Consider the following 24,200-nt stretch of genomic DNA (forward strand, 5'->3'; position numbering starts at 1 on the left):
TCTCTGCCCCTCATTCACTTGTGCTCTCTCTCAAAAACAAAAACAAACAAACAAAAAACCACAATTCCCCATCTCATTTTCTAACCATCCAAATTCCATGGTTAATAGGAATTCATAGAATTTAAGATCCGAGGGTTCTCCCACCCCTTGTCTCCAGATGCATGTTCAAAGCCAAAGCAAGACCTGGCTCATTTCCTATCACAGGCAAAAGTGCTCATGAAGTATGGTGGGAATGAGGAAGGGAGTGACTCACCCAAAGTCATCGAATAATGTTCCAGAATCTTCCAATCTCCAAATTACTTGAGAATATACAGCAGATTCCCCAGAGAGTAAGATTTCCAGTTGTTCCACTACTCACAATCTTCCAGACGAGATATTCTACCAACGTTATTGTCTTACAGCTAAGCCTTCAGGAAGCTGGGGCAACTCTACCCCTTCACACACTGTGAATCCACCCTCATATCTTATAATCCTGCTACCACGCCACCATCATCTCTCACCTTAGCTACTCAAGGGTCTCGCTGTCCCTACGCTTCTACCCGAGGATCCCTTCCTCAAATGCGCAGTCGGATAACTGTTCAAAAAGTTAAAATCAATCCCTCTCCCTTACTTGTCGAAAACCCTCCAAGAGTCACCAGTTAGATCAAAGCCAATCTCATTACTGTGTTCCACAAGGCTCTTCACGATACAGCCCCTTAGCAACAACATCACTGAACTCAATCATTCTCATTTATCGATTTTTAAACACCTGCCTTCTATTCCATCTCTTGACGAGGCCAAGCTCTCCGACCAACTTAAGGCTACTGCCCTTAAACCATTTCCCCTAATTGGAGAGCTCTTCGAGCAAATGTCACCTCAGAGATGGCTTTTCTACAGAAAGCCCCTTCCCACTCCTGATCGCTACATCCCATCATTTTATTTTCTGTAAAACTCTAACTAGTACTCAAATTTAGAAAGTTTGTGTACAACTTTATATTCTCTCTCTGCCTCCTTCCAACTATGGGTTTCATGACGCCAACCTACCTACGTGCAGCATTTACAGCTGTGTTCCAGGCCTAGTGGTCCTGGCACACAATAGGTAGGCAATCGATAAATATTTGTTGAATTAATACATGAACTTGTCCCCTTTTCTTTTTTTCTTTATTCTAAGCACTAAGAGCCCCTCTAGGTTGTTAGGTAACCCAATTACAAATCAAATAGCTTTTATATACTCATTTGCTTCCTCAAAAAAAATTAATTATCCTTTTGGAGTAGAATCAACTATAATTATAGTATTTTCATAATTCAGAAGTTTCTTGGAATGAATTCATTAGAGTAACGCAGGTCTAGTAGATAAATCTATATCACAGTCTCTACCGGTTAGAAGCAAGGTATCTGGGACAAAGACGGCTCTTACTCTGGGCAGCTTGGCATTATTGTGACAAGTGTTCTGCAGAAAGGCTGGCATCTGAGATGTCACTAAAGCTTATCAGATCAGCTCTCAAGCTGTAAATGCAAAAGCAGGCCTCACACTAAGCTAATCAGCTTCACTGAAAGCAAATGAGAAATAATGACATCAACAAGAAAACAGTCCTTGTTCAAAATACAGAATAATATACTGCTCTGCGTTAACAATCTAAGAAAACAAACCTGCAGAGCATCTCCCCCAAACCATCTCTTTAGAGATCATCTTAGCATATATCCTTCCAGACCACTTTTCTATGCATATAAATGATTTTGGTTCGTTTGCTTGTGTACTAAAGTGGACTTCTACTGTAGATTCTGTTTGGGACTCTAACTTACTGTGTCATGGGTTTATTTCCTCGTCCATAAATATTTTTCCTGCAAAACATTCCATTATGATGAACCTCTCTGTAGCTAATCTCAAGCACATGCCTGTGGCAGATCAATTCTCAGAAGTGGAATTACCAGCTCAAAAGGTATGGTTGTTTCACAATATTTTGTTAGTTTTTAATTCACGTTGACAAACTGACTTCAAGAAAGGCTGTGTCACTCCTAATACATCAACGTGAGCGAGTCCTTCCCTAAATGCCTCCCCAAACTCCCAGATTTTATTTGTATGGCTTCACCTCCACCCGACTGCTTCAACAACGCTGACGGAGCTGTGTCATCACCACCATGATCAAGCCTGCACTGTGCTCTCCCCAGGAGCAATGTGTGGTGTGTGTATTTGTGTGTTTCCACGTTCTACTCGCTCGTGTAGAACAGCTAATCTGGCTTGTCTAGGAAAGTTGTAAATAGAATTCTGTTAGGGCTGGATTCAGCTGTCAGAGTTATGCCCTGAATTTCAAAAGTGGGTGGTAATTTCCATAAATATGTCACTTTAAATACATGTCCTAAAGGGAATCCAGCATTTCACCCTCCCAAAGAGAGGAAAGAGAAGTTGGGCAATTTAATACCCAAAAAACTCAGGGCAAAGCACACTTTTGAAAAGGGGAGAGACCTCACCAACCCCAAAACATTTCACAAAGTTTGGTAAAAGTCTTCTTCTACAGATCAGAATCACTTATAATAAATGAATGAATTCAGCACGTTTTTCCTGAACAGTTGCTGTGAAAGGAAATGTTCCATTGTAAGCAATCAATAGTGATGGCTCTACACTTTTATTAAGGCTATGGTGATTTCACCAGTAATGTCCCTTAGCCTTGATGGTTCGGCCTAATGGAAAGTAAACCAACAATGAGAATACGATACAGCGGTTCTCAAAGCTAGCTGTACATCAGAACTACCTAGGGTGCTTTTAAACATTCTAATGTCCAGATTGCATCCCAAAACTAACATGCCAGAACGTCTGGGAATGGGAGCTAGGTATCAGTGTTTAACAAAGAAATCCTGGGGCACAGGGATAGTTCAGTTAAGCTTCTGACCGTGGCTCAGGTCATGATCTGACCAGGCTTGCGAGTTCAAGTCTCCCATTGGGCTATTTTAAGCAGAACCCACTTGGGATCTTCTGTCCCCGCCCCCCCCCGCCCCTCCTCCACTCGTTTTCTCTCTCTTTCTCTCTCTCACAAAATAAATAAACTTTAAAAAAAAAATCCCAGGTGAGTCCAAATTGTGGCGGTTCTAGCACAATGACAAAGAGAGCTAACGGCCCTACTGAGCCCAGTGAAATCAAAGAAGACCTCCCAGAGGAGGTGACCAGGCTGTGTTTCGAAGCACGAATTAATTCTTTCTGTCGTGGTTTGTAATTTGTAATTTAAAAATGCCGAAAATGAATCCCACACAGACATAAATAGGAAAGACTTATACATGCCAAGAAATAATCATCTTCAGAAAAAAAACGGTCCCACCGGTGGCAAAGAATTCAATGTCGGTGCTATAGATATTCAAATACCCCCTCCAAGTTGATAATCTATGGTCCTGTATTTCCTTTGTGTGGCCTATACCACAGAGAACAATGCAAAGCAAAACAGAAAAGCAAATCTCCGTGGTATGGTTGAATGCCAAAGCTAGCCTTAAGCAAACACGTCAAGACAAGTTCTAGAATTACAACCAGGATATGGCATCAATATAAAAGCAGATTTGTGCTTCAATGCAACCTCTAGACTTTTCAGCAAAAATATACTTTGGCAAAGTTTATTAGTGCTCCTCCTCCCCTTTTGTCCTCCCCTCCGACCACCACCAGTAAAGACAGTGGGAGACAAGGGAGGGGGACAGCCCGGGGCTCCCCTCTCGCTAGCCATTGTTGGTATTTAAGAGAGCTACACAGTGCTTGGCCATTGATCTGTTCACTGTCATCCTGCTTAAATCAATAATCTATTAGTCCCTTTAAATTAGAGTTAGATTCATCAAATGCCCTTGAGAGGTCTCAAACATTTTGTTCCTTATTCCAGGCAAGCACAATCAGTCTATGGAATGATAAAATTTTTGCTCGAAAACTCTGCAGGCTCAGCAGACAATGTGTCCTGTATTAGCTCATTCAGCGATCTCGGGCAGGCCAAAAAAGCAGTTTTTAGACTTCCCAGGGGGACAAGAGGCTTGTGTCATTCAATAAAACAACTGCACTCCAGCCATCCTGATGTGATTTCAGTTTGGGGAAGCAGTCTTTGAGGAATAATTTGGATCTGCTTTTTGCCTCCTGCTTTTATTTATTTCCTTGCTTACTTATTGACTTATTCAGTTCTGTCTGGTGACTGCATCCCCAGTAAGCAGCAGCCTCCAACGTGGCATCCGAACCGCTGACCAGATGGGCTGCCTTGCTTCGTCAGGGAATGGCCAAGACAGAAGAGCTTCTGCCGCTCGGGCGAGATGGATGCTTGGTTCCGCGGGTCCCTGCCCAGAGCAGAGTCAGCACCAGGGGTGCCCTGGGCTGCACACGTGCCAAAGGAGACAGTGAGGCCAACCAAACCTGCACTGGCAGAAGCTTCTGGCCCGCATTTGAAACCTTTCCATCCCTGCAACACAGAGATGGCTGTCACTAGGGAAACGAAGCTAGAATCGCCTTTCCTTCTAGAAAAATTCATTACAGGTCTTGTTTGCCTTTAAATTAATGCTCCTCAAAGGGTGGTCCAGATCAGCAACCAGCCACAGAATTCCTGAGGGTAAGAGGGAGGGCGGGGGGGGGGGGGGGGGGGGGGGGGGAGGCACTGGCTTGAAATCAGTGACTTTTCGACTATCTGAGGTAGAGGAGGACCCATTCTAACTCCCCACCCCAGTCCCTCACAGCATGATAAACTTCACTGAAAACAAATCCCTAGGAAAAGAACGTACAAACAAAACATTAATTTTCAGAAAAAAAAAAAAAAAAAAAGGCATCGGAAAGGAGATGCCTGAAACACAAGCTACGACTTAAGGGAAAAAGAAAGATGTACTAGACATAAAATTAACTCTGTCAAATTGCTGTGAGAGTTTCTAAGCACTTGCTCCCAGTTCCCGTCCTTGTCTCACCACGGACTGGCAGCGGGCAGTTTAGGAACTGGCACCGGTCCGCAGACAGCACTTCGAGAAGCCCTACTCTGTGAAGGGCTTCAAATCCAGAGGTCTGCAGGCAAAACAAAAACAAACTAGAGGGAATCTCCACAGACTGAGATGGTGTGAAAGCAGAACGCCAGTGCTCCCAAGCGACACAGCTTTTTTAAACGCCGCACAACTCTGGGGGGTTAAGTCGTTCCCCAAATAAAAGAACACCGAAGAAAGAATTAATGCTGTTGCCTGTTTAAGAGGCCTTGGCACTGGCGAACTTAACTCACCTGAGAAAACACAGTATAAATGCCCTTGTTGTTACAACACACCTGAGTGTCATTTAAACACACAGAAAGTCTCCAACAATAGCTCCCTTCACGATTCCTAACATGCTTGGCATTTTTCTAAAGGTTAGATTAAGTAGCAGATAACATTTTTAAGAGAGAGCACTGTATACTATGTTTTTTTTCTTTGTAAGAACTAATTTAGTGCTGCCTAAACCATGTTGACAGATTTCAGGATTTTATGTTGGGCCTGATTAGCGGCAGGCAGGCATCAAACATTATGAAATTTCGCCCTGCCTTTTTACTAGAACCTTCGGTGATTAAGACAGTATTTTAATGCACTCTCTGGGCAGCTGAGCCTTAAAAGAAAAAGGAGTTGTAAAGTAAAAGGCATTTCCTGCATGGCCCCAGGGGAATTTTGAGCCCAGCGCTCCGGGACCCGGTGGGAGGGAATAATTTCAGCTAATTAAGGGAGAATAGCAAAGTGTTGCATTTGGTCAAAACATTCAGTGGGGCTTCATTTTTGTTGGCACCAAAGAGAGCCGGTCTGGATTTTTTCCCCCTTTTTCTGTGGACACACTGCAGGACTGCAAGGCCCACAGCTCACATACATTAGGGAGAAAGTCAAAGGAAACGCCAAAGTTCAACTAAAGTACAAGTAATTAGAACCAGATTCTCCTTTTGCCTGTGTGTGCGCATGCGTGTGCGAGCGCGGGTGTAGACGTTTTATTAAAATGTAATTTACATGGCTCGAAACGTTAGCGTGCGAGAGGAAAAAAAAAAACCCGTACAAACTGTCGCTCATTTAATTTTCCTGTCGCCTCTTCGTTGGGGCGGGAGGTGGGGGAGGAATTGGGAGGATCAGCTCTTTTAATCACCTTTCAGGAGAAGCGGTTTGTTTCCACACGCACGGGATTTGCAAATCTGTGAATCACATTGTGAAATTAGGTAATTGCCAAACAAGAAAAACTTTGCTTTGAAATGGTCTCGCCTCACTCGGCTGCTGGCTTTGTTGTTATTAAGCAGCTCCAAGATTAGTCCAGGGTTTGGGGCAGGCAAAGGAGGGAGGGGGTGGGGAGAGAAGGAAAACATCAACGCGGGGCTTTGGCAGTCTTGACTCAGTAACCTGCCCGTGACCCTGAAGGAGTGTGTGTTTGCCCGGGTCACCCGGGATCCTGGCCGAGGGCTGGAGCTGGGTTATGAGAATCCCTGCTATTCTGACCACACATGCAACAGGTGCCGAACACAAGCAGGGGACAACAACAGGGGCTGGGGCCTGGGAGGAAGACTTTGATTTCGGAGTCCTTAAAAGAAAGCCATGCTTTTCAAAGTTCGATCCCCGGACCAGCAGTATCACCATCACCTGGGAATTCGTTAAAATGTAGACTCTCAGCGCCACCCCGGATACGCCTGCTGCATGGAAACAGGCATCGTAACCACCCCCGTCCCACTCCAGATAATTCCTAACCTAAGCACGTTAGTAACATTCGAGACACCATGGCATAAAAATGCCTTGTTACCGCCCTAACCTCACGAGAATCCCAAACATTTTGCTGAGTCCATTTGGCATGGGAACTCTGTCAGCTTCCCCTTTGCCCAGGTCCTCACTAAATACTCCACCTTGTGAAGTACTTAATGCACTGAGAACTTCAGGCTGCGTGTGTGTTTATGCTCACCAGAAGCCAGAAGCCTTCGTTCTCTCCCACGGAATTCTGGCAGTGGCTTTTAGTTGGCAGCGGGTTCAAAGTTGCACAGGAAGAGCCTGAACTAATAGTATCTGCTATTTACTGAGCACTTACTAGGTGCCAGGGGCTGTGCTAGCTGTTTAACGTGTCTTAACTCGTCTAACTCCTCCCCAAAACCACGGGGAGGGGAGGGACCAGGAACTCTACACTTTAGAATTAGGAATTTAAAAGCACAACAACGCTCTCAGCCTTTGCGAAAGAGACTGAAATGGCTTAATACACATCACTATTATTTCACTAAAACCCACAGCCTTTCTACCTTCTCATTTTCCATCTCCCTCATTTATTTTCTTTGCTAGAAACATCACTGGGTATGGTCTGCTCAGGGCTATTTACTCAAATTTGAGAACTGCGGGATTATGTACCTCCCTTTCTTTTAATTCATGGTTATAATTTTCCAAACACTGATTTGATTCCAGACATGGTTAAATGTGACGAGATAGTTTGGGCTTTAAAAAGAGAGAGAGAGTGGCTCAGAATCCACTAATCACTCTGCATTACAGCTACACCTGCCTGGGCTCACGGCCAGCAGAAATTATTCCTGGGACTGACTTTTACCATGGGAAGTGCTGTCATATTTTCATAAGGGACCATGACACGTTCAACACCTACATTTCATTTTTATAATACGCTTTCTTGCTTCAAAGAACATAGCCGAAAATTATCTCATAGGTTGTTTTGGGTGACGTTTTTAACAGACGATGCTTTCTATCACTATTTTCTAGGACCTACTAAGATAGCTTATGACAGGGTTCAAATAAATTCTCCCTTAAAACCACTTAACAGGCCGACACATCTAACTACTTATTAATGATCTGAACTGAGAGGCATCAGAACTGGATCTGCATTAACTGAACAAATGCGGGAACCGGTCTCGGGAGTCATGTATAGATGAAGCTAATTGCATCGCAGTATTAAGGTCCCCCTGAAGAGTTTATCTCAACACCAAATGATTCAGTTCAATATTCCACTTCTAATCAGGATCCCCATAACTTCTAAAAAAGCAATTATTGCACTAATAAATGACATCCTATTATCTGTTCAAATTTCCTGCACATAAAGTTGATTAAAACTGGGGCATTAAAATACGTACCGTCTCAGACACAAAATTCTTTGCGTATGTGCTGTTAATATATGCTAAAAACCACGTCGATACCAGCCTAACAGAAAAGTTATGAGGGGATACTTTTTGGAATACTGTGTTCAAGGAAGGGGGAGATGAAATTATGCTTTGTCACCTGGGGATCCTTGCTATCTTCTCAGGCCTGAGAACGCTAAGTGCGATTACGCCAACGTTTAGCCAAAGCCACGGTTCTCAACAAAATGATGCCCCACTTAGGCTGCAAAGAAGTTTTTTGGTTTGGTTTTGTTTTTCCAGGTGTGCGCTCATTTGAGTGGCCTGAAAATAACTTTGAAACCAATTTAATCCTCACTGTGTGGGTTTTCTTGATTCCTAAAAAGAACTAAAACACCATAAGCCCGCAGAAAACCGTATGTAGGAAGTGTTGGGAAGCGTGTGGGCTTTGCTGCCAGATGACCCTGGATTTGGATCCCTCTTCTGCCAGTAATTTAACGGCCATGCAGTTTTCCTTACTTCTCTGAGCCCTCGTATCTCTTTCATGAAAACGCAGACCATCCTCAAATTCCTGTGGGCGAAAGGGAGGTAATGTTTGCAACTTGCCTGGCACCCAGTAAGCGCTCAGCAAGAGCCAACCCCTACATCTCCACCACCCTCCCCCCCCCACAACATTTCTTCCATCTTCCTTAATCGAGGGCAGCGGTTCTTAACCAGCATCGGTTTTGCCCCACAAGAGACATTTTGTCTCCAGACAGTGTGGCTGTCATAACTGGGGGCCGCGACTGGCATTTAGTGGGTAGAGGCCAGGGATGCTGCTAAACATGCGACAATGCACAAGCCTGCCCTGCTCCGCTCCCCTACCCCCAATGAATTCTCTGGCCCAATTTATAAATAGTGCTGAGTTTCAAGAGCCCTGATCTAGGGTTAAGGATGCTCCCTGTGCGGAGGCTTTAGGACGAAGCAGTGGGGCAGCAAATAAGATGATCTCCCACAGCGCCGGAGAATCGGGCCTGGCATCCCAGCTGACAGAAGGCATAACCCAAGTGCCTAACTCTGCCACATACTAGCAGTCCCTTTAGCTTCCGGAACCTCAGCTTCCCTGATCTGGAAAGTGGACACAGCAAGCATACTTACTACACAGCAGGGTTTCCAATTTGTGAACTCTACACAAAATACAAACACAAAAATAATAGCTAACACTTACTTCTCAGAGTATTTGGGAAAAGATGGGTTAAGTCCGATCTTAAGAACTCGACTAACAGAGCCCCTGGGTGGCTCGGCTGGTTGAGCGTCTGACTCCTGATTTAGGCTCAAGTCATGATCTCACGGTTTGTGAGGCCCACGTTGGGCTCTGCACTGACAGTATGGAGCTGCTTGGGATTCTCTCTCTTCCTCTCTCTCTCGACCCCTCACCCACTCACACCCACTCACTCATGCTCTCAAAATAAATACTTAAAAAAAAAAAAGAATGTGACTCATATGGTTACCTGAGAAAATGACAAGAAACGTCTCTAGAGTCTAGTCAAATATTAACATTGTGACAATATTAATAGCTAACCTTTGTGCAGCATGTACTATGAGCCAGCCACTGCCCCCATTAGGTTCTAGGCATATTCCATATTTTAACTCATTTGACCCTAGGAGATAGGCAGACTGAGTATTTCGTCTTTACAGGCAGGAAACCGGGGGCACTGTGGTTATGTCACTGTTCAAGACCACACAGATGAGAACCCAGGAGCAGGGATTAGAAGGCAAATGGTCTGGGGTTCAGGAGGAGTGTTCAACCCTGGGGTTGGCGGAAGACAGGGACATCCTTATGACCACACAGAACTCCTTCGGCAAGAGGCTGGCACATCCCTGCCAGCGAGTTTCAGAATATATAGACTACGTCTAAGACGGACACACAGTTGTCCCAGCTTAAGGACCCAAAGTAAAACTGGAAATCTAAAAGAGAAAGCAGCTAAGGATACAGAAATAATGCCCTCTTTTCTTTCCAGTCAGAGCAATAAAGTAGGAAAGTCCCCCAGAAGCAAACACAGGAATTAGAAGGTACACACACACACACACACACACACACACACACACACACACACACCCCTCCCACATCTTCCCTGCTGAGAAACCAACCCCCAGCAGGCAGAATGGCAGCAGCTAAAACCGAGGTTCCAGAGGCCTTTGGCAGTGCTCCAAGGGCGTGTTTCTACACACTGTCAGGAGCAGTAACTCAGGCCAAATGTGGCCTGCTCAACTGCCAGATTTTGGGGCTGGCGGTGGGGGATGGAGGGGACAGCTCTGGACGCCCCGCCCCTAAGTTGGTTTTCTCTCTTGCCAGCGGGCCATATATACTCCTTTAACCAAAGCTTAACCAGCACAAGAATGAAACCAACATCCAAAATTCTAAAGCTGTGCCACAGCCCCCTCAGTCATTGTCTACTGACTTCTAGAAGCAGGACGACAGTGAACTCCCTCCCTGCACCTTCCAGTTCACTAATAGGAAGATATTGTTAGTGCCGGGGATAAGCATAGCACATCATCAGGTCAAAAGGGTGCACTTGGGTGGCATTTTAAAAGATTCTGGAGTTTCCACATGGAATCAAGCTTAGGGAGATGCTGTAACTGTTGTGTTTTTTCTTTTGTAAGTGATTTTTCAAAATTTCTTGAGAAGAATGAGAGGTGCAGAGTGTTTGAATTGTGGTTCCTAAAAAAGAAATTGCTAAAGAAAACTTGAAAGAACAAGGAAATTTTCCCCAATCTTCCAACTCTGAGCGGTCCCCAAGCTCAGGTCTTTTTTGGATATTCCTTCCTTCAAGGGAACTTTCCATCTTCACAGATAAGCCAAGGCATGTGACGGGAAGTGTGAATTCTGAAGCCAGCCTGTCTGGATTCAAATCCTAATTCTGCTACTTACTATGTGACTGTGAGTGAGCAGCTCGACCTCTCTGAGCTTCCATTTCTCCTTGTAGAAAATGCGAGTGTGCCCCTCATCGGATCACTGTGGGCATCAGATGATAAACCACTGTGAAGGGACGCGATGACACGCACACGCGCCAGGTCGGTCACACGTCAGTGCTACACAAGTAGAAGTACCGCCATCAAGGATCACACTTGGGCTGGCGAATCTCAGCGTTGTTCACCTTCTCATCGTTCTTGCACACGGTGGACTCACGTCTTGATTCGCTGACCCTCGCTTCCACTTTCCTTTCCCACATGGCCATCCCTCCTTCCAAAAGAGATTCTTGAAAGCCAGGACAAGTGAAGCAGTATGTGTCAGCGTTGTTGCCTTATGCTCTCTCTGAACAGTCCCTTCCTTCCCAGCCTCTCGGGCATTAAGCCAAAGTGCCACTACAGTCCTCTCTTCATGGGTTTCCTGGCCCACCCGCAGTCCCCGTGCAGAGGACCCCTGGAAACCGCTTCTTCACGCCCCGCTCAGGGCTCCTCAGTGCCTGAAAGAGCGCCCAGTACACAGGAGGGACTCAATGAGCGTCAGTTGGAAAAAAAAAAAAACGAGTGAAAGAATGAACTCTGCACAGAAATTCTTCCACGCGGCACCAAGATAACAAATGATGATTGTTGTGGCCGGTTCGGCCGTTATCCGCCAACGAGCGCGTATTACCTGGCGGTGGGACTTGAGATGTGTTTGCACTCCCGCCACCCCGCGTGCTTGCTTGTGACAAGAGTGTGAAGGAGAGCAGGGATTATCATCATTATCCGTTTTTTCCCCTCCATTAGTCACAGGAGGAAACTGAAGCACAGAGAAGTTAAATGACTTAGCCAAGGTCACACGGCTGGGCCATGGCTTGATCTAGAATGGGCCTCCTGAATCCACATACAGGCTTACTCTAAACGAGACACAAAGCTACTTGTTTCTATTCTAAGCCGTTTTATTAATGTGTTGATGTTTTAGGACAAGGTCAGCAAGCTTTTTCTGAAAAGGGCCAGGTAGTAAATATTTTCGGTCTTGTGGACCATATGGTCTCCGTCACAGCGATTCAACCCTGCCACTGTAGGGAGAAGGGAGCACTAGACAAGACGTAAATGAACAGGCGTGGTATGTACCAATAAAACATTATTTAGAAAAGCATATTCCGAGCCAGATTTGGCTTAGTTTCCTGACCCCTGCTTTAAGATAAAGGAAATTAAAACGATCCCTTCTTATGGTAAACTGTACATGTTACTATAAAATCCATGCTTTCCTTTGCTTCCAGGGTAAAGATAGAGTATGACAGCCATATGTCACAGAGATGTGGGAAATATTTTAAGGATGCTAACGCTATAGAGCATACAGTATTTATATGCACTATAAATGTGTAAGGTCTGCACATTTCCTTCAAAACTAACCTCATGTACACATTTTTATTAGTTAGGGAGGTCAATATGTCTATCATAAATACATTTTAAAATTCCTTCCTACATATTCTCTCCACTGGGATTATTTATCGTGGCTTGTTCCCTGGCCCCGAGCCAGGCAGAATATGGGAGTTTTAATACCTTTAATCCATTACATGGATTTTTTTTTTTTTTTTAGAGCTCCATAAGACAAAATAAAATGCACTCTCATGGTCATATATGCAATAAACCTGATATGCCACTTAATATTTCATGCCCCATTTTAAATTTCAGTTGTGACGGTCCCCAGCTTTCAACATGCACCATGACATATTTTCAGCCATCTTTTTGCTCTGATTTTGTGTGTTTGTTTAGAAAATGAACAGATCACAAATAACAAATCTGAATGGACTCTGAGGGGTGACTATTACTGCTCCCTAATATTCTGAAGGGGCACTGAAATGACTGTTCGCTGACGTAGGCCACCCAGTTCCTTGCAGTGTGAACTGGTCACGTTTATTTTTATTAGGCCATGCTACACTGCATTGACAAGGAGGTGTACATTTATTTTTATGGCTTGTCGTATGGTAAGTGGTCTCCAAAGATGGCCTGGTCAATGAGCCACACCTCCAGGAATCCACACCAACACGTAAGGCCCTTCCTCTTGAATCTGAGCTGTTACTCTGATTTCATTCTGATCAACAGAAAGTGGCAAGAGTGATGCTGTGTTACACATAGGGCTAGACCCTAAGAAGCCTGGCAGCTTCCATATGGGTTTCCTGGAATGTTTATTCTAGGGGAAGCCAGGTACAGAGCCCCGTGACCACCGTGCTGTAAGGGAGCCCATGTCATAAGGGAGGCCATGTGGAGAGAGAGATGCCATGGCAGCCTCCAGCCGTTGCTGTGATGTCAGCTGCGGAAGTGGACATGTGAATGGAGAAGGCTTCTGGAACATCCACCGGAGTCAAACCCATAGACAAGTCTAACCTCAGTCACTTCTTCTTATTTTTTTTTTTTTAAGTTTATTTATTTATTTTTGAGAGAGAGAGAGCACAAGCAGGAGAGGGAGAGAAGGAGAGACAGAATCCCATGCAGGCTCCGTGCCATCAGCGTGGAGCCCGATGTAGGGCTCGAACTCATGAACTGTGAGATCGTGACTGAGCCGAAACCAAGAGTCAGACGCTCAAATGACTGCACCACCTAGGTGCCCCAGCCTCAGTCGCTTCTGACTGCAGCCACGTGTAGGACCCCAAGAGAGACAGAACCTTGAAAGTTAATAATAAATTGTGTCTTAAGCTACACAGTATTGGGTTGGTCTGTTACATAGCAATACGTTAATTCTATAATTATTAATTAAAGATTATTTGGGGGGGGGGCGCGCTTGGGTGGCTCAGTTAGTTAAGTGACTGACTCTGGCTCAGGTCATGATCTCGTGGTTCGTGAGTTCGAGCCCCGCGTCGGACTCTGTGCTGACAGCTCAGAGCCTGGAACCTGCTTCACATTCTGTGTCTCCCTCTCTCTGCCCCTCCCCTGCTCATGCTTGGTCTGCCTCTCTCTCTCTTTCTCTCAAAAATAAATAAACATTAAAAAAATTTTTTTAAAGATTATTTTGGTGGAGCCACAAAGAACCTGCAGAAAGGCTCATTTCAACTCTTTTAGAATCTGGGAGACAATAATTTGACATGGACTGTATACTTTGCATGCATTCCTGCCAGATACAAGAGCAATGGACTAATTCCATCTAAAAAATAATGAAGAAGTTCTGCCTAAAAGGAGTGTGCTAATTGCTCAGCTACATATTCCAAGACAGTAGTGATTAAAATATCATAGAACAAGGCCCTTTAAAATTGTTTTTAGGGGCGCCTGGGTGGCTCGGTCAGTTAAGCGTTCGACTTCTGCTCAGGTCATGATCTCACGGTCCGTGAGTTCGAGCCCCGCGTCAGGCTCTGTGCTGACAGCTCAGAGCCTGGAGCCTGTTTCTGTGTCTCCCTCTCTCTCTCTGCTCCTCCCCTGTTCATGCTCTGTCTCTCTCTGTCTCAAAAATAAAACAAACGTTAAAAAAAAATTTTTTTTAATAAATAAATAAAATTGTTTTTAAAAGTTGGCTGTAATGCAATGTGTCTTCCCCCCCCCCAAACTGCTTATAAAACTCATTCATATCCACCTGAGCCCACATGTGAACACCACCTGCCTGTCACCTGCACACACCTTCTTTTATTTTGAGATGCAGATGTCTGCTTATAGGGTCGTTGTATTTTTATTTGTTCCTCCAGGGGACAGATTGAATTCTCCTCCCCACACTGGACATTGCCGTTCAAAATAATAGCAAAAGACTTGCAGGTAATGGGCTATAATACTCACTTGATACTCACTAAAGGACGGTTTAGATCACTTGCTCTCTGTTACCTTTCGCGAAACATCTGTTTCATATGAGCCAGTTAAAAGTGCATACATCTGTAAATAATAAGCCTGTGTGTGCACATAATTTAATGAATTAGGACATAAAAAGGAATTGAACAGTAGGGGCACAGCAATTAGAGTAACTGCCCATTTTGTTAAAAATGTATTGTTTCCAGCTTTCACTTGGAAACCCTTTTATTATTCTGTGGGTTCTGAGGCTTCCAACCTTCTTATTGCCCCTTCCTGCAAAGCACATAGGAGTTTACTTTGCATAGTTGGCAGAGGGAAGGCAACCCACATAATGCAAAGCCGGGATGGGAACTTGCAACTGGCTCGCTTCTACTTGGGAGACCGGAGTTGGGTACCTGATCTAGTCTGTGCCTGGGAACTCTCATCCGTAAAATGGTGCGATAACAGGGCTTCCCAGATGACATCGTTCATTCTGTGTACTTGGCAGGCAGTAAGAGCTTCATCAATAATAATTATGATGATGGTGGTTTTGCATTCTAATGAAAATCCATCACAACTTGTGCCCAGGTCCAGGGAACAAACCTCGTTCAAAAGTTTCTCTTGATTGTTAATCTGGTCTTATGTCTATTTACCTTCATCATTTCTAGGGATCGACAATAAAAAGGGGGGAGGAGGGACCATCAGAAAATCTGCTTCTCGGATATCAAAACGAACGCCAGAAGCCCAAGGAAATATCCTGTGCCCATTCAGGCCAGTTTTCTGGCTAACGCATTCATAAGTGTTCGCCATAACCGCCAACCTGAACTTCCCAAGTTTTGACAGCTCCCTGGAAGTTTACCTTCAGGTGTTCTGAGTGACTCTAAAACATACAAATGTATCAAGGCGGAAACCATTTGGGATGTTCAGAATTGTAAGTCTGCTACTACTGAACTATTCTCAGCTTAGCTCCTGAGCACCTACTGTGTGCCAGGCACCAGGTTGCAAAGCAGAGCACACATACATGAGCAGAAGAAGGTCTTCCTGGGAGAGACAGGATGGCATTTTCTAGAACACATGGTGAGCCTTCCACAGAGTGTGGCCGGTTCCTCTCTGCCTCCCTTAAGTTTAAGACGTTTCAACTGAGTTGAAAGTAGCTTGGAAATGTTGGAAGATACTCTGTCCATTTGAAAGTCAACAAGGACACAGGAGCACAGGAATAGAATGTGATGCCACAGCGATGTGATGACTGCAAGAAATATAATTGAAGTCCAGCCCACTGGGATTCTGTGAAAATCCTGGTTTAGCTCTGTAAAATGTTAGTAAAGTAAGTGCTATGCATTTGCCAGGCCCCAGGAAAAATAGTTCCACCCAGAAGGAAAACACGTTAAACAATGACTGAAATCCCCACCCTCTGGTATTCTGTTTACGTTCTCCAGCAGTCTATTTACCCTCTACATAAAGAGATAATTAAAGCTCCTTAATAGCAATAGGAAAGAAGAAGAATGGCGAAAGGGAAAGAAAGAGAACAAATATTGAAAAAATATTAATGGCTGGAGTATACAGAGCTGCGTTGTTCAATACAGTAGCCACTAGCCACGTGTAGGTATTGAAACCTTAACAGATTAAAATTAAATAAAATAAAAAATTCAGTTCCTCAGATATATGAGGCCCATATCCAGTGCCACACAAGGCTGGCGGCTACGATACTGGGCAACACAGAACTACAGATCGTTTCCATCACTCTACGAAGTTCTGGACAGTGCTGATATCGAGTACACTCAAACGGCGGTGTGCTTGACCATATCCACCGACTTAACCACAGTTAATTGAGTACTGACCAGGTACTAAGTACCATACTAGGACTGGAAAACAGAAGGACACAATATCTCATCCCCAAAACGTCCCAGGTTAGTAAGGGAGCCCAGTCAATAAAACAAAACAGAAACACACACACACACACACACACACACACACACACACACACACACACACACAGGAGAAATGGGTAGAAACACAGAAAACAAACTGGTAACTTTAATGGTACATATGGTAGTGAGTATCCAAGGGCTTCCCATAAAATCTTTGAGCTTTTCTGTGTTAAAAAAGTTTTTCATAATAAAGTAAGGGGGAAGGTATCTATTTACTGAATATTACCTATCAGGTACTTTAAATACACTCTTATCTAAGTCTATGGTAAGCTTGCAAGGTAAGCATTGTGGATCCATTTTATAGACGGAACAACTGAGGGGACTGGAGCTTTAGCTTCCACAGCCGAGGCAGCGCATGGAGAATGCCCAACTCCACCATGTGACACACTGCATAGGACCACGCCGTACCCCCCGAACACGTGACGGCATCTTACAGGTTCCATTCAGAACCTACTGCGTGACTTCTAGTAAGTCACTTCAACGCATCCATCTGTCTCCATTTCCTCAAAATACGTAATTCAGTAACAATTAGATTTCAAACAAACAAAAACAGGTAGAACATGGCTTATAAAAATCCAAAACAGAGAGCAATACATCACATTTCAGATATCACTGAAATCAGTGAAATAAGAGCATTATGGGAGAGGCTAACAACCGTCATAATTATTTATGTAAACTTCATCAAGCAGTAATAGTTTTCTTAGGTTTGGGACCCTCTAAAGAAAACAGATACTTTAAAACAGGGGGCGAATTCCAAAAGGGCAATTTAACTTCATCCTCTCTTAGGAAGCTTCCCCCCACCCCGCACCCCGCTTTTTTTTTTTTTAAGTAACGGATGATATAATAGTGATCCTTAACCATGAGGCACCCCCAGCAGGAATCATTAGCAGTGGTCTCTAGAGGAGGGTTACAGGTGAACTTGGAGAAGACGCAAAGCCTCATTTCTCATCTCTCACCTTCCTGCAATTCCCCGGTAAACACAAGACTCAAGCAGACCCTGACTCCTGTGAGGGACGGAGGGAGGGAAGGGGCCAATGCAGAATTCAGCCACACACAGGATGGGACAGGGGACAAAAGAGGCCGTGGCTGCTATCAGAGAAATAACGCAGTCAGAGGAACTCATGCGAGTTACGGTTCCTTACTTCTCTCTTTTCTACATCTCCCCCACGCCAAAACAGTCCGGGGCCCCTTCTCGGGTTTGTTAGGGCATAGAACGCGTTCCAGGAATTCTTCACGCAGCTGATGCAGATGACAGACCTAAACTGGAAGTGAGTCAGTCCACACAGACGATGGGGAAAAGCCCTTCCCGTGGTTTCAGCCTCAGCCCTACCACTTACTGTGTGACCTCAGACCCACTCCTCACCTTCTCCGAGACACAACTGCCTCTCCTGTAAAACGAGGAGCATCGTACCTTCCACGCCGGATCAGCGGTGAGGGCCGACTGGCGAGAAGGCATCGACAGGCGGCAGAGGAGAACCGTGGAAACCGTGTAACCAGCCAAAAACCGACGAACGAAAACCCCTCCGTGGTGCTTCAGTGCAGTCTCTATCGTCAGAAGACAATCGTGTCTTTCTTATCAGAAGGCACGCGTGTGACGATCGCTACGGGGAACGGAGGATGGCCGCCCTTCCTCTGTCACTGCCCCGTCGAGAGGCAGAGTTTGGGGATGCGGGCTGGCCCCGGTGCCTGCTTCGCCCACAGAGGCGCGAGTGGCTCCGTGCCAGCCCTGGATCTGGCCCTTCAGAGGGCTGGGGGCTTCCGCTTCCTCCCTCCCTCTCCGATCATTGCTGCCCTGCTGGGACAAGCACGAGCCACGTGCAGCCGCTCGAGTCGACAGGCCCAGCTGAGCTCCCTGCCAACGAGAGCGACGCGGACCGCCAGCCAGGGGAGTGAGCCTGCCGGGACTTGGAGAGACGCAGGCCTCAGCTGACAGCGTGTGGAGCAGAAGACCTGCCCAGCTGAGCCCGGTCCATCTACAGACTAATGAGATAATAAATTGTTAGGCCACTAAGTTTCGGGGGCGGCTTGGCACGGAGCAGGAAGTCACGGGAACAATGATCGAGAGATAAGCGATCGTTTTCTTAAAAGCCAGTCTAATCAGACCCACCCCAAAAGAACATCATTTAGCATATTAACTCCGGAAATATCCACATAAAGGTCTTCCAGAAGCAACTTTGGAAGGTACGCGCTCATTCCAGCGCTCCCTACACCGCGTTTGTAAATTACCCGTGAGGCCTCCACTCGGGAGAACCTCTTGCCTGCTCCTGTGGCAAAGATGTTCCACCCGCCGGATCCCTCACCTGCAGCAGCTGTGGCTCTCGGGGGTGTTTCAGTTCTTTCCGTGATCAGACTCACGTTCAAAGTCCCGAGGAGATACTTGTGTTGGTGTTATATAAGAGGGTTGTGTCACAGGGACTTGTGTATGCAATTTCTCCAGACATTAGGAGTCCAGAGAGAGCAGGGACAGGGTAGGAATCATGTTGGTGTCATCCAGAGAAGAGAACATATCAGGGGGACATGGCAGACACCCAAGAGCTGTTTGGTGAGTGACCCCACAAGATCGAATCCACCGGTGAGCAATGAAAACGGACTGTACCCCTGACAGCATCTCTGGGTGAAGTCGCACTGTGACAGTTTCATAGGAGGTGACAAGGCTCCCCTGTAAAAGTCGGTCCTCTGTAGTAAATCTGGGGGCTTGGTAAATGGATGCCACCGAATCAGGGCCCGTGTTACCCAAATGGTGACAGAAACGGGACGGACTGTGACCCAGGTTATGAGCCACAGACAGAGGAACCTTTTCGTCGAGGAAAAGAGATACCAACTAAAAAAGCAGGTTCGCTATGAGCAGAGACACGTGAGCCACAGGTGTCATGCTGGAGTCAGAGCACAAGTCTACTCCGTGGCTTCTGTTTTGTTTTCCGGGCGAGAATAGACTCCTCATTTACGTGAGCTCTGATCTTTCTACAAATCCTGCACCGTAGACATCATTATTCCCATCTCATAGCTGCGGAAATCGATCCTGGGTCAAGGCGGGCTACTTTCATGATCTCAGACCATCGGGCAGTGGCAGGGAATACAGGTGGAGAGGTACGTGGGAGGGCACGAGATGTGAGTGGGCACGCGGAGCAGAAGCAGTAAAACTTTCAATGTAATTTTTTTTTTTCAACATTTATTTATTTTTGGGACAGAGAGAGACAGAGCATGAACGGGGGAGGGGCAGAGAGAGAGGGAGACACAGAATCGGAAACAGGCTCCAGGCTCTGAGCCATCAGCCCAGAGCCTGACGCGGGGCTCGAACTCACGGACCGCGAGATCGTGACCTGGCTGAAGTCGGACGCTTAACCGACTGCGCCACCCAGGCGCCCCGGAAGCAGTAAAACTTTCAGAGAGTGACAACTCTTCACAGCCTCTGGTCTGAGAGCAAGAAAATCATTATACCTTCCTGTGGTATAGGTATAGAGCTCTGGATGGACAGGTGATAGGAGAACCTTTGCAAGAGTACGTGCAACTTGCGGCCACTAGAAGCCCAGCATGGGTTTCTGGAAACTCTTGCCCAAGTAGCAGAGAGATGCCCTGTTCATCTACATCCTCCAACTTTCTCTGCAAATCCAAACCTGTTCATCCTATCTCTAATTCCTATTGTTCCCTCTGATAAGCAGGGCCCCAGTGAACAATTAAAGCTTTCAATAAATAATCTCTAAGCACATTCATTTGATTGACTGTTATTTGATACAGCAGTTAGTTTCAATGGGGCAGTTAATATTGATCACATAAAGTACTCCAGACAAACATGAAACAGTTCCAGAACTCCATGGATTATTACCCTTTATCTGCCAGTCATCTGGGTTACTTGTAATGGTCACGGAATTTAAAATCAATAATAACAATTAGTGTTCTGTACACCAAAACGGATGAATCATGTGAAATGGGTTTTCATATAAAATCAAAGGTAAGGCAGACTGCACCCTGGAAAAAGGCTCTCTGAATTTCCGGTACACATTTGGCAAGGTACTTGCGGGCAAGTGTTCCAAACAGGCAGCAGGAGAAAAAGAAAGGTATTTAGGAGGAGAGGTGGCTATAAAAGCCCACGTGAAACCCCTGACAGTCCTCATCCAAAGAGATGAAGTATAAAAGATAAAAGTGACCAAAAGGAGTGCTAACAAGCATAGTGAAATTAATGGGACTGGCAATTTGCTTCCTCTGAGATGCGCTTCTAGCTACCTTTTTCGGCTTCTGATTCATAGGCATTAATTGTGATTTTTTCGTAATAAAATGGCAGCAACGCTATTTTAGCACCATGGCACCAGTGCTGTTAATGTCTGGATAATTAAAATGCAAAGCAACAGAGAAACGTTTCATCATTAAACTGTAACCAGCGCACTATGTGAAATCATCCATTCCAAAGACTTGTTTTTCATCAATTATTTGTTATTTATCTGATGTAAATATAAGAAGGACTAATTAAAATGTATGCCTTTTTATACAGCTTCTTGTCATTAAAGCCAATGAAAGCATTCTGAGGACCATAATGAAATAATTATGTTTGCCTTTAAGAATTCTCCTCAATAACACATGGCAGTACTGAGCTAAATTAAAACATCAGGAACTAAATTTCGCTTGCCTCCATTTCCATTTTAGTTAATTATACCCCCAAGCTTTTCAATAGACCAGACCCTAAAAAATCTTTTGAAGCTGAAACAGGCTTCAGATCACCAGCCTTTTTATAATTATGGACCTTGATAACAAGACATAGGTACCGTAGCCCCAAAACCTTTACAATTTTTGAGAGGAGGCGTGGGTTAGACGAGGTCTTCATTTGCTCTGGAAATCAGAGAAAAACTGAGATAAACGTGATCCAAATCTTCTCCTCCCAGTTAACGGATGTCCCCGTCTTATCTGGTCTTGCCTGCATTATTTCTACCCGAGTATTTTGGATTCAGCTATTTGGATTTTTCTGATTTGGTAAACTGTGATCTGTGGTGATCGGTAATTGATCAATAATAACAAAACCAAACATTTCACTACATCTGAGTCAAATTAGGAGAGTAACCCCTTATTCAATACTTAAAACAACAACAACAACAATTATCTTTAAGAAAAGAGTAGACTCACGAGAACCTATAAACTTGAAAAAATAAAAACCGGCTCTGTCATTCAAGTTTCTCCCCCAGACCTCAAATCGCAGATACTTGCAAAGGCAAGAATAATGTGAGTTTAAGAAAAAAGGAAGACCGAAAGAGGAGAGCAAACACTGCTGGGGGCTGTCAGGGCTGGTGGCAAATGAAATGGCTTTAGCAAAGCTGTCTGTCATATGATGCGGATGGGGGTGGGAACTTGGTACTTAGGAAAGTAAATAGGAATACCAGGGATTAACTCTGACAATGTGAATTCCTTCCCATTTTGTTATACAGAGGCAGTTGGCGGGGTTCATGGGGGATAGGATTTGGGGACTGCTGCAGAGACCTTCTCCAGACACATCAGAGGGAAACTGTGGACAGCTGGGAAACAAGGATCTATTCTAGGACAACATAAAATTGCAATTATACTCTCAGAATCTGCTTTTATTAAAATCACTCCCACCCAAGTGACTCTTTGTTCTGTTTAGAGAAATTTCCTTTGGGGCGTGAGGGACGTACGTGGTCACCCACTGTCACTCCTGTTAAAATTAGCTTTCCTCGTGCCTCCACCCCCCTGCTGGTTCAGTGTGTCAGCAATGGGGGAGGCCTGGAGACTCCTGGAATCCATGTGCCCTGACTAGAGGAAATGCTTGGCCAGGCTGGCTTGCCTGGCTGACGTCAGTTCCTGTTATCCTCGCCTTATCGTGCAGGGGACCAAGAGTCTTATCTTACTGAATGGCCCCCCTTTCAGCTCCCCACCCTGCAAGTCCAGAGAAAAAAAGCAAGTCAGCAGTTCCATTGCCTGTTTGAATTCTCCTCTAAGAAGCTCTGAAAGCTCAAGATAAATAATATAATACCTGCAGACTCACCCTTACTGCTTCCTAGGTCGGGAGAACTTGCACAACTTTATTTTTTATTCATTTAAAGGGGTTCGGGGGTGTGGGGTGAGGTGGGGATTATGGTTCTTAACGACGAAGTAAGGAAGCCAGAAAGGAAGAGAGGAGAATTCGGGGCAACATATTGACTGATGAGGTTGTGTCATTAGATCTTACAGATGGGGAAGGTTATCTCATGTCCTATTTAACAAGAGGTACTTAGGCCAAGCCACTTACAGACAGGATACTGATAAATCTGGAACCTGAGTTCACTCCACTCTCCTCTCTCCATCACCGCCCATTTCAACTTTTTAAGGAGAAGCTAGCCAAGAACTGATACAGCTTTGTTCATAGTAATTCAATTTAATAATTCTCTCCCTCCCCCCACTCCCAATACATACAACATGCTGGATTGAGAACCACAGTCATTGTACTTAAATCAGGTTTTGCAGGGGATGCCTTCTACTTACAGAACCACAGTGTGCCACAAAAGGAATTCATGTTCAGAAGGATGACCCAGAAGCACAAGGCGATCTTCAGTCATAATGGAAAAATTAAGCTGTGAGCGCTCTAGCTATATTGACCAGAGAATCCAAACAAAGACATTGTGTGCCACTCCTGGGTTCAAGGGGCAGCCTTGGAAATCTCGTAATATTGAAATATCTGGCATATTTCAATGATTTATGTGGGAATTGTGGCAGTATATCTGAAAGTGGGTTACTCTAGAAAATCAGAGACGTACGATTGCCCTAACTACACTATAATCTGAAAGGCAAGATCCTACATTAATATCTTTTGGAAAGGTTTTCAGCCAAGATTTTTCTGATTAACCTTCCTCAAAAGCTCCCATTTCTGAAAGCATGTATTTAATTGATAGTTAACTGAATCTCTAGTAGAACATTTAAAGTAGAAAAATGTCATTTAAAGATAAATTTATTGGCACTCACATGCAACTCAAACTCTATAGAAGATTCTTTTTAAGACGTTCTAAAATGAATACTGCATTTATTGTTTAATAAGCCCTATGCGATTTGAAGAGCGTTTTATATTTTGCACCTTGGTTTCACATCTCCATCTTTCTCCTTGAGAGTAACGCTCTGATTTAAAAAATTCCTAGCCTTTTATAAAAAAAAAAAAAAAATCTGATTTCAAAGATTATAAATGCCTTGAGAGCAGAAGTTGCAATCTTTATCATTCATCGTGTATTTCTCTTCCGAGATAGTTTACTGATGCTTGTGGAATGTACAAAAGGGAAAACGGTAAGATTTTCTTCCCTTTTCAATCATCCCAGGGGCTTAATATGTTGAAGGCAAATTACAAGCATCGGACATCCAGAAGAACTTTCTTTTACTTTTTTGTTTTAAAGAAAAGTTCATGACAATACTGACTGGTTATATATGGTCAGAGCCAGGCTTCCAGAAATGAGAAGAAAACTTTTGATTCAGATCAGTTAGCCTATCAGAAATGGCCATTCTGGTCATTTATCTAATTAGGACAAAAAAAAAAAAAAAAAAAAGGCCTCTTTCAAAACCACGGCTTTGCATTTGGGCTGGCAAATCAAATTCTAACTGGCGCTTGCAGACCAATTCCATAGCC

General features: G+C 44.6%; 1 protein-coding gene across 11 annotated transcripts in view; it reads right to left on the minus strand.

Annotated features, from left to right (window-relative positions):
* The window catches only part of RARB (retinoic acid receptor beta), a 771,365-nt gene that overhangs the window by 145,300 nt on the left and 601,865 nt on the right, over positions 1 to 24,200 (minus strand). Inside the window, exon 1 of one of the 11 annotated variants that reach the window (XM_086674195.1) lies at positions 18,024 to 18,759. The exons of 8 other annotated variants lie outside the window; for them this stretch is intronic. Coding sequence is in view for 1 of the 3 variants with exons in the window: in XM_086674194.1 (XP_086530320.1) it covers positions 17,976 to 18,018 (43 nt within the window). In the remaining 2 variants the exon portion in view is untranslated. Of the gene's footprint in view, positions 1 to 6,862; positions 7,053 to 17,975; positions 18,760 to 24,200 lie in introns of those variants that run through there. 2 more of the 11 variants (XM_086674194.1, XM_086674197.1) reach the window with 2 other exon arrangements.

Source organism: Puma concolor, chromosome C2 (genome assembly GCF_028749965.1).
Source record: "Puma concolor isolate L17-30 chromosome C2, mPumCon1.1.hap2, whole genome shotgun sequence".
NCBI classification, from domain to species: Eukaryota; Metazoa; Chordata; class Mammalia; order Carnivora; family Felidae; genus Puma; species Puma concolor.